The following is a 17,879-nucleotide window of genomic DNA, read 5'->3' on the forward strand; positions in this document are numbered from 1 at the left end:
CATAAATACAATTGCTAAAAGCAAAGGAATGCCATAAAATCATATGTTATCTATAACTGGATAAATGGATAAATCAACCCACATTAAATCATCTTGACCTATGTTCAGATCATGTGCATATTTTTCCCTGTCAAAATTCATAAAACGGAAACATACTGGCTTCACTTAATAGTAGCAGTTAAATGCAACTGGGTCACACAACCCATTGAATGGTTTGATGTTTGCGGTAACATACAGTGAGTTCCCGGGAATATGAATGCTTCCAGCCTGGATAGAGGATGTCGGCTGGTTCACCAGCGCTTCACTGTTTGTCATTTCTGGAGCAACATTGTGGAGTGGTATAGGATGTTGTAGATCTAAAGTTTTGCTGTTGTGAGAATTCCTAGTTGACTTGAGGGTTGAGACGGGGTGATAGCTTGTCATAGTTGGTTTGTTGTCTGTTGGGAAACATCGGCAGGTAAAAAGCAAGGCTGAGGCAAAGAGGAAAGTTCCAGCAACCCAACCGATGTAGAGGGCTCCTCCCATTTCTCTTTTTTGGGTATCAGTCAGTGGTGGATCATACAAATCCCTTAAGATGACTTGACCAGTCCATGATACAGGTATAAAAATACAGATGCAGGCCATGAACTGTATTCCTCCAGCAACCATTAGGATCATAGTTTTAACCCATTTGATATCCTGAAACCAAGGAATGCATTTCATTCCTGCTAGAGCGAACAATAGCCCTAACCCTGACAAGGTTACTGAGGAGCACATCAGGCCTCTTCCAGCTTGCAGATCAGGGGACAAATGCAACAAGGAGTAATACACCTTACACTGCATCCTGATGTTTGCCTGATTGTAGCAGTTCATCCACAATCCCTCCCAGCGTCTCGCCATCTCAGTTTTGTTTTCTCCTCTGGTAATTGTGACCTTCCACATTGGCAAGCCAGTTGTAGCAGACGCACCAATCAGTCCAATGAGGCCAGTGCAGATTGCAGCGATCTCAGACAAACCTTGAGTCATTGTTTAGTATCCAAGAGTCCCGGGCTCACATTTACAGCTAATATTTCCGTACTACTTAGCACAACATTTGAGAGCTAAAGAACGTGCCTTGTTGAGGTGAAGACATGTCTAGTGCAATGTGAATCTTTTCCACAAGCTTGTTTGGTGTAACAGCCTGCTTGTTATGGGTAGATGCTGTGCAACCCCCTGATTGGTTCAGGGATTTTTGGGTAAATACAATGCCTGTATGTTCTGTGTTTATGAAACACCAGCAAAAACCATCCATAACCTCAGGAGCTCTTTTTGTATTTACATGTTTTATAGAAGGCACTCTGTTAGCCATAAGTTTTAATTTTACATCAATTTGTAATGCTTTTTGAACAAATTTTACTGTTGACAAAACATTAGCCTCAGGTATGACTGTTTGCTCTAGTTAATTGGAGGAAAATTACAGTTTGAACATTGGGGCTTGACCTCTTCAGTTCAGTGGAGTGCCATTCAATTTCCACCTGCTATTGAAACAGTAACAAAAGTTGAAAATCTTCTCCTCTAAACTTGTGCAGTTCACTAAGAGAACTTTACATGTAATAAACAATAATTATTTTTATTTAGGTAGGTGTATCCACTACTCCTCCCCACACTTAGCTGTTCCCCTTAGTGTGACTTGGCACTGCCTACTATGGTGGAAATTATGATGGATTTTAGCTGACCCTGTCAAAAATGTGGCATGCATTTATATGTCATTCAATTTAGTATCAATTTTGAAAGAAAATAATTTAAATCAGTGGAAAACTATTTGATGGCATTACAGCAATTAAACCAGCTTCCAATGGTGTTCTGACAATGCAGGCAAAGACGATATGTGCTTATGTTGTGTTTACAGTTTTGCAGTTCATGAGGGAATAGCACTTGAATGTTAGTTTCTTCAGCAGTAGAAATAAATAATAATAATAATAATAATACAAAGTAAAAAAAAAATGACAGCCATAGGAATGACTTAAGAAAGTCTGTTTTTTTTTCTGTAATTATGTGTGATACAAAACAAAGAAAGATTAGCACACAGACTTCCTTAAACACGACTCACTTTCCTGTTTTGTCCACTGGGGAGCAGAGAAGAGCTTTGAGTTTATGAAATAAGAGGTTCATAGTATGTCAAATAGGATTGGAGTTTCTGGCATTTTCTGACATTCAAAATGAAAGACACCACCAATATTTTGTGATATTGTAGACACAAAATACTAACATAATTTATGTTTTTCATTTGTTTTACATAATTATTTGTGTGTTTCAATATTTACTTGTCACCATTAGATTTTTATTTATATTTTGGGCCTCCGGCCAATCTGTAAAAAAGAAGTGAAGCATTTATATATCGGGATATCCTTTTAATAAACAGTACAAAATTATATATATATATATATATATATATATATATATATATATATATATATATATAAAATCACAAAATGATTGTTTTTACATTGATCCTAAATCTCATAAAAATGTGAAATAATTTCTAAAAATAAGTATTGATCAGGCTGTATTCTTAAAGTTATGGCAAAACGAATTACAGTAATAAGTATAAATTCATTTTACTCTTACTACAAATTTACTACATAAAATAAACCAAAACAATCAAAAAATGTGAAAAAGCAAAAAAAGCACAATACAATAGACTTATGTTCCCAAGAGCAGATTTGATACATTGAAGAAATAAACCCATATCAGAGTGATGTGATCTTAAGTGGTTTATAGCTCAGGAAAATTTCTTTTTCATGAACTTTACTTTTACATACAAGTTTACATAAGTTTACATATGAACTTTACTTTATATGTACACTCCATTGTGGCTGAGGCTGCGAGACTCTGGGTGAACCATGGATTCCTTATAGGCTATGAAAACAGGAGTTTGAGGAACAGGATGAAAGCTTGACTGGAAAGATGAAGGTGTATTGCCGGTGTAAGTTGTATACAGAGTGGGGGTTTGGGTCACATATGAAGAGTTTCCTGGAGTGTATATGCTTCCAGGGTGGTGAGAGCTCCGCACTGAAGATTGATGAGCCATGCTTCTTTGATAGAGGATTGATGCATTTTCAGGAGGACCAGGAGCGTAGACAATAGTTGGGTTCATCAGGGCTCCATTGCTTGTTATTACTTGAGGGACATTTTGTGGAGGAAATAAGTTTTGTTGCCCAACCAAGCTGTTGCTCCCAAGAGAACTTTGATGTGCATTTGACTGGACACTTGGAATGCTGGAGACGGGGTGATATCTTGTCATTGCAGGACTGTTCGCTTCTGTCCTGTAATTCAGCAGTTTAAGTGGGGGATATACGTCAAATGACCCTTTTTCTGAGGGTATCCGTCTACAGATAAACAGTAAAGCTGAGGCAAAAAGTGAGGCTCCCGTCACCCAACCAATGTAAAGAGCTTCTCCCAGCTCCCTCCTCTCGGCATCAATCAACAGTGGATTGTAAAAATCACTTATAATGACATGACCAGTCCAAGACACGGGTATAAAAACACAAATGCAGGCCAGGAACTGCATTGCTCCAGCAACCATTAGAATAATTGTTTTAGCCCATTTGCTACCTTGAAAACAGGAAATGCATTTCATCCCTGCTAGAGCTACCAAGAGCCCTACCCCTGACAAGGCCACAGAACAGCACATCAGACCCCTGGCAGCTTGCAGGTCAGGGGGCAGATACAACAAGGAGTCGTACACCTTACACTGCATCCTGATGTTTGCCTGTCGGTAGCAGTTCATCCACAGGCCCTCCCAGCGCGTCTCCATCACAATGATGTTTGCTCCAATGAAAGCGGTGACCTTCCACATAGGCAAGCCAGTCGTAGCAGAGGCGCCGATCAGCCCAATCACTCCAACACACATCGCTGCGATCTCAGAGATGCCTCGAATCATTGTTTTTTTTATTCAGAACTCCTATGTGTAAGTCCAAAACGTTTTATGATCTTGTAGGCAGAAAAAGAGAAAAATGGGTACTGTCGATCTTTATCAGGATCTTTGAAGAAAAAATTAGTTTAAGGTGAAGGTATGTCCAGGCAGCGAGGCTTTGTCCTAACCGTTTGCTGAAAGAGGCTGTTTGTTATGGGAAACATCACCTGATTGGTTTGGAGAGATGCAGGTAAAGATGATATGTTCTTATTTTGTGTTTACAGGTAAGCAGTTCATGTGGGCAGGACACTGATCATTTTTCTCAAACATAACTTCTGAGTAAAAATAATACACAACTCCAACATTTAACAATGTCAGATTTTTTATTTAAATGTGATCAATGTCATATAAAACAAACAAAAATCAGTATACTGTAAAATGAACAACTGTGAAAGCTTTCTGCTTTGTGCACCGGAGAGCAGAGTTGAGCTTTGAGGTGAAGAAATAAGAAGTTCACGTTATATGAAAAAACATGTATTTTCTGAAATATTAAGACCAGTCATATACTATTACATTTGAAATTGTATTTGTTTGAAATGGAAGAACACATATGCAAGTATCAACATTTCATTGTATTTAAGGTTTCAGAAAGAAGTTGTGCTTCTTCTAGAAATTGAAATGCCGTGACCTTTTAGCTTAACTTGATCATTTATACACTTTGCAGAAAAAAAAAAAAAAATTCTAAACTTGAAGCTCAACGAACAAAATAACAGGGATGTGTTGGTCTAAATTCAAAGTGACTTGCATATTCTGGTCACATGATCCTGTTCTCTGTTTACTTGGCTTGGTTGAGTTCCCCTTGCGTCCACGCCCTTAGTGAGAAGTGTTATCTGAGAATCTCATGCTTGTGCTTCCTATTCAGTAGCTCCCAGGAAAGCATTACAGAATGCCCATCTTTAGTCAATATTCAGATTAAATAGACTTGAATTGATTTTTTTATATAGCTATTAGATTCAGTGTAACATAATCAGTCACTGTTTTAACTTGTACTTTATAAGTCATTATGGCACACCTGCCATTGTTTGAATGTGTAAATAACACTGGGTGAAACTGGTACCAGAAGTTTGGGGAAAACAAAGGCCTTATTGAGGTTTGTAATTCTGGTGAAGTTTTGGCTCGTAAAACACAATTTAAAATGTGTTTTTGTCACTTAAACTGCATGGATCATATGCCAGCAATAAAATACATTTCACCAATGAACACACATACACTTCTGTTACATTACCAAATGGTTGAAGATTGCATAATAGATATACACAACATACAGATTTTCAATATTTTGTTCCATTTTGACAATACAAGTATAACATTTCACTTGGACAAACAATTAATTATACATAAACATGAGTGGTTATCTCTTGCAAGCTTCTAACCTATTCTAAACAGTTTTTTTGTTTGTTTTTTACAAAAAAAATACAGTTAAATGAGTACATAAAATGTATTGAGATTTCACCTCTAATTAAGAATTTAAATTAAGTGTTTTTACCTTGTACCACCATGCCAGGAAAAAAAAAAAAATAGATATTTTAAGGGTTCACAGATAAGCAACTCCACTGTGGACAGAGGGGTAACTAGATTCAGAACTGTAGATGGTTGACTGATGTCTTGACAGCATTGAGTGAGGTTCGGATCGAGGGATAAACACCAGCTGCTGAGGCAGAGGCTGGAGTGGTGGCTGTGGGGTGTAGGGCCTGTACCCTGAGGTTTTTAAGTACGTGTACTTCTCTGGTTTTTCGTCTTCAGACTGTATATTACAGCAGATGAAAATGCACCCTCCAGCAAACAAGAAAGCACCTGCCACCCAACCAATATAGAGAGCTTCTCCGAGCTCCCTGCGCTGGGCATCGATCAGCAACGGGTTGTAGAAGTCCTGAATGATGACGTGGCCTGTCCAGGACACAGGAATAAGGTCACAAATGCAAGCCATTAAAATCATGGTTCCTGCAATGATGAGGACCAATCTCTTGGCTCGATCGTTGTTCCTGATGCACGCTGTGCACTGCATCCCGACCAAACTGATCAGCAGACCAATGGCACCCAGAGCCAGAGAGCAACACATTAACCCTCTTGCAGCCTGCAGGTCTTGGGGAAGAGCCAGCAGAGAGTCGTAGACTTTACACTGCATCCGTATGTTAGCTTGGCGATAGCAGTTCATCCACAAACCCTCGTAGCGAGTCTCAAACACGATGATATTCTCCCCAATGAAGGCTGTGACCCGCCACATTGGCATTCCGGTGCTTGCAGCTGCTCCAATCAGACCAATCAGGGACAATAAAAGTCCCACTATTTCCAATGTTGAGTTGGCCATCCTGTCTCTAGTCACTGATCCAAGTTTAGAGGCACAATGGCAGTTGGACACTATTTGGATACAGCTCAGAGCAGTATTTTTTTTCTGTTGAGAGGCAGTTCAGTCAGATGGAGGAGGAGCAGGTGGTTGTTCCCTTGTACAACCTCTTCCCACTGGGTGTTATAATGGGAAGGGGTGGGAATTTGTACCTGTAGCTAGGAGACGGAGTCCTTTGTGTGTTTTGAACCTCTGTACACCAACACAAGTACGCTGCTACTTTGATTATTTAGAGGTATCCATTTACATTCTAGGATATCTCTTTTACAAGAAAGTATTGAGGGAAAAAGACTTTTATGCAAGTCAATAATTTTTTCATAATAGCATTTTATCTGCTGTTTTCAGCAGGTTTTATCAGTAAATTTGACTTCCAAAATGAATAATAAAAAAAAACTATCATCAAAACAAAAAAAAATAACTTTAGTTTGAACTGCTGACAAGTGGTCCAGGTAAAATGCTTTGGCCCTTGTTTTCTTTTTCTCTCATTTAGCCAGGTAAAATGCTTCTGACCTTATTTCTGGAGAAACAGAGCAGTTTTGAACTCTTTTGAGTTAGCTTATATGTGGTGGCTTTAAAAGCACCGATCCTACCCACACTGCATCCTGACCAAACCTTATTGCTGCACATGAATGCCCCCTCCCCTCTACTCCTCCTACTACGAAGGAGCAACACACTACCAGCTCTCCATCTGACGGGTAATATGAGTTTCCTAAGCATGCTGAATATTAAACTGTTCAGGACTGAGAAAAACTCTACTTAAACTGACCTGTCAAGGAAGACTCTCCTGGTTTCTAATGACCTAATTCTGAGTGTCCCACTCTGCTTTCCTCCCCATGAATTAGTCGGGCTGAGAAGCCCAGCAGCAAACTAGAAATGCATCATGGACTTCAAACCCCATTGCCGGTCTATTGGAGAAATGAGCTCAGGCAGGAGGACCAGGCAACAGAGAGCAAGCAGCAGTCCTCAGAGATGATTATCTGTGACCCCTATTTACTAGATAATGATAGAAGTCCTTGCTGAAGAAAAGAGTATTTGCTTTTGCCTTCGTTATTTGCCTTGGGCCTCTATTGCCTTAGCCAACAATAGAGGCCCAAGTCAGAGTCTATCAAAATTGAGGTTGATTCTTCATATGCAAAACAGCATTTGGCTGACTGCAGGTCATAGATTCACTTTGTGCTGTGTTGCAGGGCCATTAGTCCGTCTTAATGTGAGCATGATGAAGGCTTGTAAGGAAATCCCGATGTTCCTCTGTGGTAGACTTTATGGGGTTCTTCTTGCTGCTGCCGCACATCCTCTCGCCGATCTCAGAAAAAGGAGAGATGCAAACTTCATCTTCAACCTGCCCATATTAGCCACTACGCCTGCTTTAGATTGAACTCTCATTCCTGCCAAGACGCTTTAATCCAGGGTGGTTCACCAGCCACTTTCTCAGCACTTTGTCTTTCCCCTCGCTCATCTGTTTCAGTTCTTTCTTTTAGCCTGCGTCTACCGATCAGCACTTATTCTCGGTTTCTCTCTTGCCTCTGTCTCTGCGCTCTTTGTTCCACATTGGCCAACACATGTCTCCTCTCAGTTCCTCACTTCCCTTGACCTCAAACAGATTGCATACTTACTTATGATTATCATTGCATTTATAGTGATCACAGAATTATTTATCTTTAAAATCATCAATACATCTGGGCTGCTTCTACAAGCCCTGTCATTCCTTGTTAATCATAATGGCATTTCTGAGAATCACATGAAACATTGTATTCAAAAAGTCCAATTTCAATCATTCTTTGTTTTAGTTTCCCATGGGAGTAAGGGTCAATCTCCCTCACTTTGACAACCTATAAATCTACCCCAAACTCTTGCTATCTAATAAAATCCACTAGTTCTTTAAATAATCTTAAAAATGTATATATAAAAAAATTAAAAACCGTGGGATGTTGGTGACTGTCTGAATATCTGTCAAGACAACAGTCCCCCATGATTGTGTAGCCTATAACATTTTTGTTATGTTAAGCTATGTCTTACTAGACTTTTAAGTGTTTTTCAATTAATATTGTATTTTATATAACATTTAGCTATTTTTTGCTGCTTTTTAAATTGCTTGTTAAATTGTATTTTACACCTATTATTATTATTTTTAATTATTTGGGAGATTATTATTTTTATTTATTACATTCATACATTAACCTGTTTTCGTAAAAGTCTATACATCATGATGATATTGTGTAATATGACAACAAAAATCTCAGATTTCACACTTAAAGGCTTTTGTAGACATAATTAAATAGATTTTAATATGTTTGCATAATTGCTTAATCATGTATTTTTAAGTTGACACAATGTGTTCTTTCTGAATTGTATTGACAATTTCTTCTTGTCTGTCATGTAAGTCTGTAGCTAAAATCTGGAAGTTGCACCTTTTAAGTTGTTGAGACGTAATCTTTCAGTGCCTGTGCTGTTTTTAGATGTGCTTGTTGGGCTGGTTTGGGCACATTTCTCCTGGCAATGATTAAGATGACACACCCGTAAGTGAAACAACCGGAGTTTCGGCAGGAATATCTAGATTCCCAGACAAACAAAAGCTTTTGGAGAAATGATTGTAGGATTAAATAAATAAAACTGATGAAAACAAACAACTTTTATTACCATTTTTTATTTTGTATAACAGCTGATATAATTTCTTACTATCGGTTTTGAAAAAGAATATATATATATATATATATATATATACACACAATCTCACAAGTAAACAGAAGTTACCTACAGGTATGAAAAAAAAGCTAGTGCATAATTTTAACTCAAATGAGCATGGGTGCAGATTCTATAGACATTGTTATCACATCCCTGCTTTATCATTATGAAGGATGTAAAACACCCACAGTAAAACAAAGACAATCATTTCGGCAAAGGTCTTCATGATCAAACTCAATCACATTCATAAAACATTTCAGTCTTAGCAATAGACTTTTTAAAGTAATAAATGGGCCTTGTCTAGTTATCCCCTGTCTTTGTCACTCCATCATCCTTTTCATTTTAACCATGTTTTTCTGGTTTAAAAATCAAGTCCGAAAATCACCTAGTACTGACTCAGAGCATATCCCACAGATCTTGGTGGGGGTGCAGAGTATGCAGGTTGGTAGTTGTATTCTGGTTGGTATGAGTACGGCTGGTATGCGTATGCAGGTTGATAGATACTTCCAGGGTTGTATATGACCCTCTCCTCTTCTATATTGGTGTGTGGAGCATGGCGGCACAGCAGGATCACTCCAGCTGAGAAAAGCAAACCAGACGTCATCCAGCCGATGTACAGAGCCTCCCCAAGCTCTCTTCGTTGGGCATCAATCAGCAGTGGGTTGTAGAAGTCCTGAATGATGACATGGCCAGTCCAGGACACTGGGATCAGGGTAGTGACACAGGCCACGAGGAAGAGACAGCCTCCAGTCACAAGGACAATGTGTTTTGTTCGAGCACGGTGGTCCACCATCTTGGTACATTTCATTCCCACCACTGAAACAACCAGGGCGAAGCATGTGAGAGCCACAGCGCAGCACATGAGGCCTCTGGCTGCTTGGAGATCTGGTGGTAGGAACAGCAGGGAATCGTACACCTTGCACTGCATCCTTATGTTGGCTTGTCTGTAGCAGTTCATCCACAAACCTTCCCAGCGAGTTTCCATCACAATGATGTTTTCCTCAATGAAGGCTGTTACTTTCCACATGGGCAAGCCAGTCACCGCTGCTACTCCTATCAGTCCAAGAAAACCAATGACGAGAGCCACAATCTCACAGCAGACTTCGTTACGGCGTTTCCTCTTCTCAGCTTTTTTCTTTTCCTCGTAAACGGAGTCCTGGTAATCTGGGTTATTTTGGTAATCTGTGTAGGCCTGGGGTAGCTTCTGCAAATTTGGGTCATAGTAAGACCCAGCATAGGACATTGGTGGCTTGGTATAGCCACTGTAGGCTGTGTAAGAGGCCATTGCAGAAAGCACCAAAAGCCAAAGATGCTGTCTCTGGCTTTACTCTTACAGCTCCGGAGGCAAGTCTGAAGGAAAGAATGATGAACACAACATATACACCCACAAAAACATGCAAATGATGCAATGCAGCCTGACCGGTTCATCTGCCCTGCACCCATTAGGCTGGTGACAACAAAGGAGTACTCCTTGTTCAATTGCAAATGAAACTGCTCTGACTTTCAGTCAACTGTTTAGTGTTTTTTTCTTTGTTTTTTTGTTATATAAAAAGTGCAATCATTTGATAAGTTGAATATAATCAATTTCTGTTTGAAATATTAGCTGGAGAAAGAACATAAAAATATGTAATTTACACAGGATTGGGAAAGAGTTCAAATATACATGAATCATGATTATATTTAGTTTTGGATACGTATCAATTTTCAAAGCAAACAAAACAAACTTATTTGTATAAATGCACTGTCTTATAGGGATGTTTTTTATAGGGATGACTAAAGCTGGTCACAGATCCCAAAGCGTCTACATTTTCTATGTACAGTGAGCTGGTAAGAAGGTGTCGGATGCAGAAACATGAGGAGGATTGGTTTCACTTGCCAGAATTTCTCAACTCTTTGCTAACACATTGACGTGTTACTGATATATTTATTGTGATAGCTTCAAATTCATAATTTCCTGGTGCAAAAAGATAAATTTTATTGTTACCGACCTTGAAATGGTTCTTTTTTATTAGACCACTTTGACTTCTCAGAACTTTTTAACCTCAGCTTATTTGACATTAAAGAAGCTGTTTAAACAATGCCATGTTGGCTTTGGAACTGGAGCCCTGATGGGTGCAACCACTGTCAAGAACTGAACTCAACTTGTCACATAATTTTATAAAACTCTAATCGGGTTGTGGCTAATCAACTTTGTATGAAGCAGTGGTGGTTAGTAAGTTTGGAGCCCAAGAGAGGACCCTGATAAATATGAACAAACAATAAGTGTGTTCATTATACACTCAGCTTTGAAGTGTGAATCAGTGATACAACTCCATGTCTACCAGTTACATTGTACGTCAATAATCCAATCTGGATAAATAGATTAGTTTTTTTTAGGGATTTCTTAATACCTAAAGTATTTGACTTGTACTGCTGTAACTGTAGGCATCTTAAAATGCAATTTCTCCTAACAAATGAGTAATTAAGGAATACCCTCAATTTCAGTTTCAGCTAATAATCTTTAAATTTTGTCTCAAAAGATTCTCTTTTATTTGTGATGGCATGAGAAATATCTTTTAACATTTATAATTTATCCATAAAATAATCTACCTGATGAGCAGCTACTGATATGCCAGGAAAGTTGCATCTAATGCCTCATTTAAAAAAAAAGAATATATAAAGAAAGAATAAAAAAAAAGAATATTGTAAATAATAAATGGTGACTGCTCTCTGAGGTTAGACATGTTCGGTCTGCTGCGTTTTTACCTACATATGTATGGAAACAATTAGACACATGTTTGACTGCTTCAATGTTATTCAAATGCAATCACCTTTACTTCATCCTCTTTTAATCACATGTATTTGTTTACATAACATTAATATATAACTTACACATTTTTAGAAAAGAAACACTTACAAATACCATTTAGTACACAGTTAAATTCAAATTTTAGTAAGCTATATCAGATAATAGAATATATCCTTTGGTGTAATTAGGATTAAACTGAGGCCTATTTTGTTTTATTTCTGAATTCAGACATTTTCCCTCTGAATACTCTGGCTTTTTATTTGTAGATACATAAATAGTAAGTTTATTATTGTTATTTTAATGGTTAAATTATTTAAAATAATTTATTTTAAAATACAAATGGCCTGTCTTTGGGGAAAATTGTTTGTTTTGATTAATAGCAAATTTTAAAAACATTATTAATATAATGCTTCAGACTGACAACTCTAATCCAGTGCAGTCAACTAAGTTGGTTAAATGACTGCTGACTGACTCACAAACATTGTTTTAATGTACAGTGACCCATGTTGAGATGGAAAAGCAAATTCATCAAGAGCAGTTAACCACAATTATTTTATTGGAGCACAAAAACATCAAGGACATGCAGGGCATTTGTTAAAAATAAAAGTAAAAAAAAAATACTCTTTATAAATGAATACTTTTTATGTACAAAATTGGTTGAATGGTAAAGAACATTTGATACCAGTACTGTTTGTAGTAAAGTAGCCACACCTATGAGTCACTAAAGCCCTTAATTTTGACAGGCACGTGCACATCAGCTTGTGAAGTTTTTTTTAGGTTACATGTTGTAAATTTTAAATGCAAATAAATACATTCAGCAGAAAGCAAAGATTAACAATTATTTACACATATTCTTGAAATTTATGCAAGCCGGATCCTGTCTGGGGGAGATATACACTGTCCTCTTTGATGGCACTCTTTTCCTCCATATTGTATGCATCATGGTAGACGTCTTCTTCTTTGGATCTTCGTTTGCTGTGTCTGACGAGCAGGATGATTCCAGTGACCAGTAACACACCAGAAGTTCCCCAGCCAATGAAGATGGCTTGTCCAATCTCTCGTTTCTGAGCGTCCAGCACAGTTGGATTGTAGAACTGCCTGATAATCGAGTCACTCACCCAGCTGACAGGAATGAGTGTGGTCAGAAAGGAAATCAGATACAAACATCCCCCGACAGCCAGGACGATGTTTTTGCTCTTCATGTTGTCACCACAACAGTTGCTCCTCTGGATTCCAAAAGCTGTGACAATCAAGGCACTGACAACCAGGGCGATGGAGACACACATGAATCCTCTGGCCGCCTGCAGCTCGGCTGGGAGAATCAATAGTGAGTCGTAGACCTTGCACTGCATCTTGACGTTAATCTGTCTGTAGCAGGCCATCCACAGGCCTTCCCACAGTTCCTCCATGACTATAAGATTAGCCCCAATGAAGGCAGAGACCTTCCAGGTAGGCAGAGCTGTAACAGCTATTGTCCCAAATAGGCCAAAGAAGCCCAGGACCAGGGCTAAGATTTCCAGCTTCTGTTTCATGGTTTAGCATAAGATGTACGTCCTCGTCTTGTCTTTCTTGTCTAATGCAGGTACTACCTAGCCTGTCTGCTTTACAAGGCTCTAAATCTGATAGTGTCACAATGCATGCGATGTCACCCAGCTGGTTGGAATGATCTCAACTTTAAAATAACAAGTGGTTTCAGTAAAGGGAAACTTGACTACGTTTGTCTGTCTCTTAAAAAAAACAAAAAGTCAAGACTCCTTGTCATGCATAACACGAACAATGTACATGTGATACAAGACAATGGATCACCTGCCAGGTCAACATGGTTGCCCAGGTGTTCAGTAGTGACTAAATCTACAACTTTAGATTTAGTCACTACACTAGCTGTTCCTTCCCCAGCTAGTTTACCGTTCAAACAACATTGAATGTTAAAAATCAGGTGCTTCGCAAAGAAATCCTGTTTTAAATGAACTGCTGTAACTCAAATTACTAAAACTGAAAATTGTTTTTATTTCCTCAATCTATGCAGTGTTAAAATTAAACATAAAGGCCTAGATTTAAAAATACACTTACTAAGACTAAATTCACAAAGGTAGATTTGATGCTCAATTCTGACTGGTCTGCTGAAATATCTTTTGTGTTTGTGTGTGGGTGTGTGCGTGTGTGTGCGTGTGTGTGCGTGTGTGTGTGTGTGTGTGTGTGTGTGTGTGGCCATTCATACTGCTAAATGAAAGGATGAATGAACTAATTTCATTGTCACTATAGTTATAGTGACAATGACGATGACCAACAGGGTGACACCACATGCACTGTGACACTATCAGATTTAGAGCCTTGTAAAACAGACAGGGCAAAAAGAGCCAACTCCAAAAACAGTTCAGGCAGTGTAAGAAATGCATTGTAAACATAAAAATTGTGACTTTTTTTTTACAAGATATAGAAGTATATTAAAAAAAACAAAAAACAAAGCTGCTACTACACACATACATATATTCACCTTAGAATCAATGCTAATCACAATCAGACTTGTGTTTGTGAATGATTTACGACCTTTCTTCTTCTGCATACACAGAAGAAGAACGTTGATGTCACACAGCAGTCCACTGTTTATTGGAGTAATAATAGATGGAGCCATTTATGGATCGTTTTTAAAGTTATTCAGCAAAGGGAACTGACAGTATTGTCACAAGATTGTTAGAGTGTAACAACACAAAGGAAGCTAATAAAAATAAAGCACAATAAACCACTTTTTGTTGAGCATTAACTGAACTGTCTGTAGGAAGGTCTGTTTGTTTGTGTACACAGAGCCAGAAGTTGTGGGATTATGATGTGATTCACTTCAGTGACATCCTTCTTTCATATGTTCATAATTATAACTTTCATCCATTGTTTACATCCATATTTAGTGTCTGGCTTCTGCTGGTGCAGAATTACAATGCATGTTTTACATCAATGATAGAAAAGTCAGATAAAATGCGATATGAACGTTCTGACTGCAAACGCTTTTAAGACAATCAGATACTTATCCAATTTTCTATAACCTATGGAAGTGGCGCAGATCAGGTATAAATTGGAGGTGAAAAGATCGGAATTAAGTCGTTCAGACTGCCATGAAAAAGTTGTCTGTCGGTCGCATATGGACCAAATAATCTGACTTGCATCGTATTTGTCTGTTTGAACATAGACCTAATACTTGGACAAATGTTCTCAAGCAATTTGAAAAAAAAAAAAATCTGCAAGCTTTTAGGATATTTTTTGGCAGGATATTTGACTGTAAGGGTGAAAGATAACCAGCCAGAAACTTTAGTTGCAGCAAGAATTATAGTCCTGCTTACAGTGTTTCTGTTTGAGGATCCACATCCTGCTTCTATGCAGATTTATTACTGTCCATGATCAGTTCCATCGTGAGGCTTTTAAACCGCAGAACCAAATTACTAAAAGTCAAAAATGAATAGAGCATTCATACTGATGAGTGCATCTGTAGGTCCAACTGGATCAGCAGGTCAGTTTTCAGTGTTAACTCACACGGAAGCAACTTTCTGAATGACTTTGACTTAAAGTGTGAATATACTTTCCTTCTGCTAATCTCGGGGGAGTAATTGTTCAAGATTTTTCTCAAACTGGGAAACTTGGACTACCACTAATTGTATCTACAGTACCCATATTAAATATTTAGCACAATACTCTAAGGTGTTGTGACCATTCAGACTTCTGTATTTGTATTTCATTGCTTGACAACACAAACAGCATATTTAAACAAGAGTTTTAGTTTGCTTTAACTTTAAGAGACACTGTTTTAAAACAGTTTATTTCAGGGTGGTGAAGATGAACCACTCCTTCCTCCAAACCTTTTATGGTCTATAAAAGGTGACACCCAGTCGATCATCGTGTTTCTGAGAAAAGTAAGAGACACGAAAGAGTACCAGAGGGGGAAAAAAAATGTGGCATGAGAGGTTATAAGACAGGAACAGAAACTGGAAAACCTGCTGAACAGGTTCTTAGGGCAATACTGTCGTCAGCTGCTTTGAATGTAAACAGATAGCATCATGATGAAAAACCCAAGGAGACAAAGTTGGATATGAAAAGGCAGGCTGTGTTATGGAAACTCTGTTATTGCTAAAAGTTTAATATGTGAATTCTAATTTCAATCCTGATTTGATAGGAAGAAAATAACTGATTTTAACCAAAAATAAATTAATATGAATGAGTGAGCAGTATGTTGTTACCCTTTGTTCGAGGTTCAGAGGATGAAAACAACAAAATTATAGCAGGCTCAATGCGCCCTCTGCTGTATGCAAATATGACTGCAGATCAGTCAGTGTTTACGTTGATGAAAGGCCAAGTTTTCCAAGTACAAATATGCACAAACACATTTTGAATTAATAGTTTACGGGACTTGAACCTTTTAGTGGGTTGTGTATTTTATAATGACAAAAAAAGAAAAGAAAATGTTTTGTAAACCCGTCTTAAGATAAGAATTTAATTGTGAAGGTTTGAAGTTTCTCGTAAAGCTGTCTTCAAAAATCTGTCATAAATTTCTCCCTGACATTTTCTTATTGAACCTTTCCTTAAAATAACAAAATAATAGTGTTTGTTTGCTATTACATTACCGTATAAAGGACTAAAAACAAAAAGAAAAACATTAACATATTATAATAAAAATGGAACAAGAAAATAAGAAATGGCATAAAGTTATTTTGAACAAAAATTTGCTAATATTTTAGTACTGAAGTACTATTAAACTTCTATATTACCACTGTTGCTCATTGACCACCCAGTAACAAATCTTACACAATGTTTTTGATCTGCATCTGTTTTGCCACACAAATAGACTAAGTACATTTATTTGGTATGTATATGCAAAAGTTTTTTTGTTTTTTTTTTAGAAAATGATCTAAAACATATTTTTGATAATCAGATTGAAATGACAAAATCCAGCCCCATTCTAAAATCCCAAAAGTAATGATAGCTACTAACTCCTGTAGAAAACTGAGTTTTATGGTTTGTATTTCTCACACACATGCTATACAACCTACAAACATGTTCCTTCTATACTTAAAATGCTAAGAAACATGTTTTTTTTGTTGTTTTTTTTTTCAAATTCAATGCATACAGTTTCACTTTGAACAAGGCTGTTTGACCTCATTCCCAGATTCTAGTTCCTAGTTCTGACTTTGTAGTCATGTGTAACAAAAGAGAAACACCCAATAGTGTTAGTTCCTGGTTTATACTTGTCCGCATGAGCTTACACTGGGAGGAAAAATCATCCACTTCACTCCTCTTTTGAGTTGTCTTTAAAGCATACTTGTATTAGAACGACTCCTCTTTTTTGCTTATCACAGTTGGTTTATAGTAAATACTGTACTGTATTATGGTCTAGTTTAGTATCTACTTTAATAGATTTATAATGTTGGAGTAACATTGTAAAAGAATTGATAATTTTTTTTCTGATAAAATTTATTGCCAGCTAGATGAATTATTTTCGTATTAATTTTCATAAAAATTTTAACACTGTAAAATGGTCTAACTGTACTTACAGTGCTAGAATATCAACACAATATGGTAATAATATCAAATAAAAAATCATTAATACTTTAACATTGATATTCAGAATGATTTCAAAGCAAATGTGTTATGTTGCACAATTATTTCATATTTTATGGGGGAGTATAATTTTTTCATTAAACTGGATTAAGAAACCAAGAATCCTTTTGCAACTCACCTTCATATCCTTTTCAGTCTTGGGTCTACTTCTGCTGATAATGCACAGCCTTTTCTTGATGCTGGTTTTCTCGTAAAATGATCGTTATCAAAATGTAGGGATTGATTAAAGATGTTTAATTTTATGTAGTACTGATATGACTTTGGCATTACAGTTTTTCCTCTTCTGTTGTGCAGTTGTGTACAAATGCTTTGTTGCATGCAGTTAAGGATTCATTTTAGAAAACAGTGGTGGTTCTTGCAGGAATTGTACCTTGGGCATGCCCCCTGCTGATTGCTGATCTTCAAAAGTCTGACATGCTGATTTTCCACTGAGGCAGATACCAATTTCTTTTCTTTTTTTTAATTATTTATCTGAGAAGTTGGTAAATTGGCAACAGCGGAGTGACTGTTAGCTCAAGTTCAGACGTGGG

At 37.4% G+C, this 17,879-nt stretch overlaps 5 protein-coding genes across 5 annotated transcripts; all 5 read right to left on the reverse strand.

The window, feature by feature from the left end:
- Positions 1–1,137, reverse strand: LOC106945444 (claudin-8-like). The gene has a single exon (XM_015029137.1). The coding sequence runs from the start codon at positions 1,003–1,005 to the stop codon at positions 166–168; it is 840 nt and encodes a 279-aa protein (XP_014884623.1). The 5' UTR covers positions 1,006–1,137; the 3' UTR covers positions 1–165.
- A 1,335-nt stretch (positions 1,138–2,472) lies between these two features.
- On the reverse strand, positions 2,473–4,107 carry LOC106945693 (claudin-8-like). Its single transcript, XM_015029561.1, has one exon. It carries the CDS (start codon positions 3,899–3,901, stop codon positions 2,813–2,815), a length of 1,089 nt encoding a protein of 362 aa, XP_014885047.1. The 5' UTR covers positions 3,902–4,107; the 3' UTR covers positions 2,473–2,812.
- Positions 4,108–5,323: 1,216 nt separating this feature from the next.
- On the reverse strand, positions 5,324–6,394 carry cldn8.1 (claudin 8.1). Its single transcript, XM_015029576.1, has one exon. It carries the CDS (start codon positions 6,240–6,242, stop codon positions 5,469–5,471), a length of 774 nt encoding a protein of 257 aa, XP_014885062.1. The 5' UTR covers positions 6,243–6,394; the 3' UTR covers positions 5,324–5,468.
- A 2,523-nt stretch (positions 6,395–8,917) lies between these two features.
- LOC106945452 (claudin-8-like) lies at positions 8,918–10,332 on the reverse strand. Its single transcript, XM_015029149.1, has one exon. It carries the CDS (start codon positions 10,243–10,245, stop codon positions 9,346–9,348), a length of 900 nt encoding a protein of 299 aa, XP_014884635.1. The 5' UTR covers positions 10,246–10,332; the 3' UTR covers positions 8,918–9,345.
- A 1,949-nt stretch (positions 10,333–12,281) lies between these two features.
- Positions 12,282–13,669, reverse strand: LOC106945460 (claudin-17-like). Its single transcript, XM_015029161.1, has one exon. The coding sequence runs from the start codon at positions 13,278–13,280 to the stop codon at positions 12,591–12,593; it is 690 nt and encodes a 229-aa protein (XP_014884647.1). The 5' UTR covers positions 13,281–13,669; the 3' UTR covers positions 12,282–12,590.
- Between the last annotated feature and the right edge of the window lie 4,210 nt (positions 13,670–17,879).

Source organism: Poecilia latipinna, unplaced genomic scaffold (genome assembly GCF_001443285.1).
Source record: "Poecilia latipinna isolate Pla-1442-1.1 unplaced genomic scaffold, P_latipinna-1.0 Scaffold10, whole genome shotgun sequence".
Lineage (NCBI taxonomy): Eukaryota > Metazoa > Chordata > Actinopteri > Cyprinodontiformes > Poeciliidae > Poecilia > Poecilia latipinna.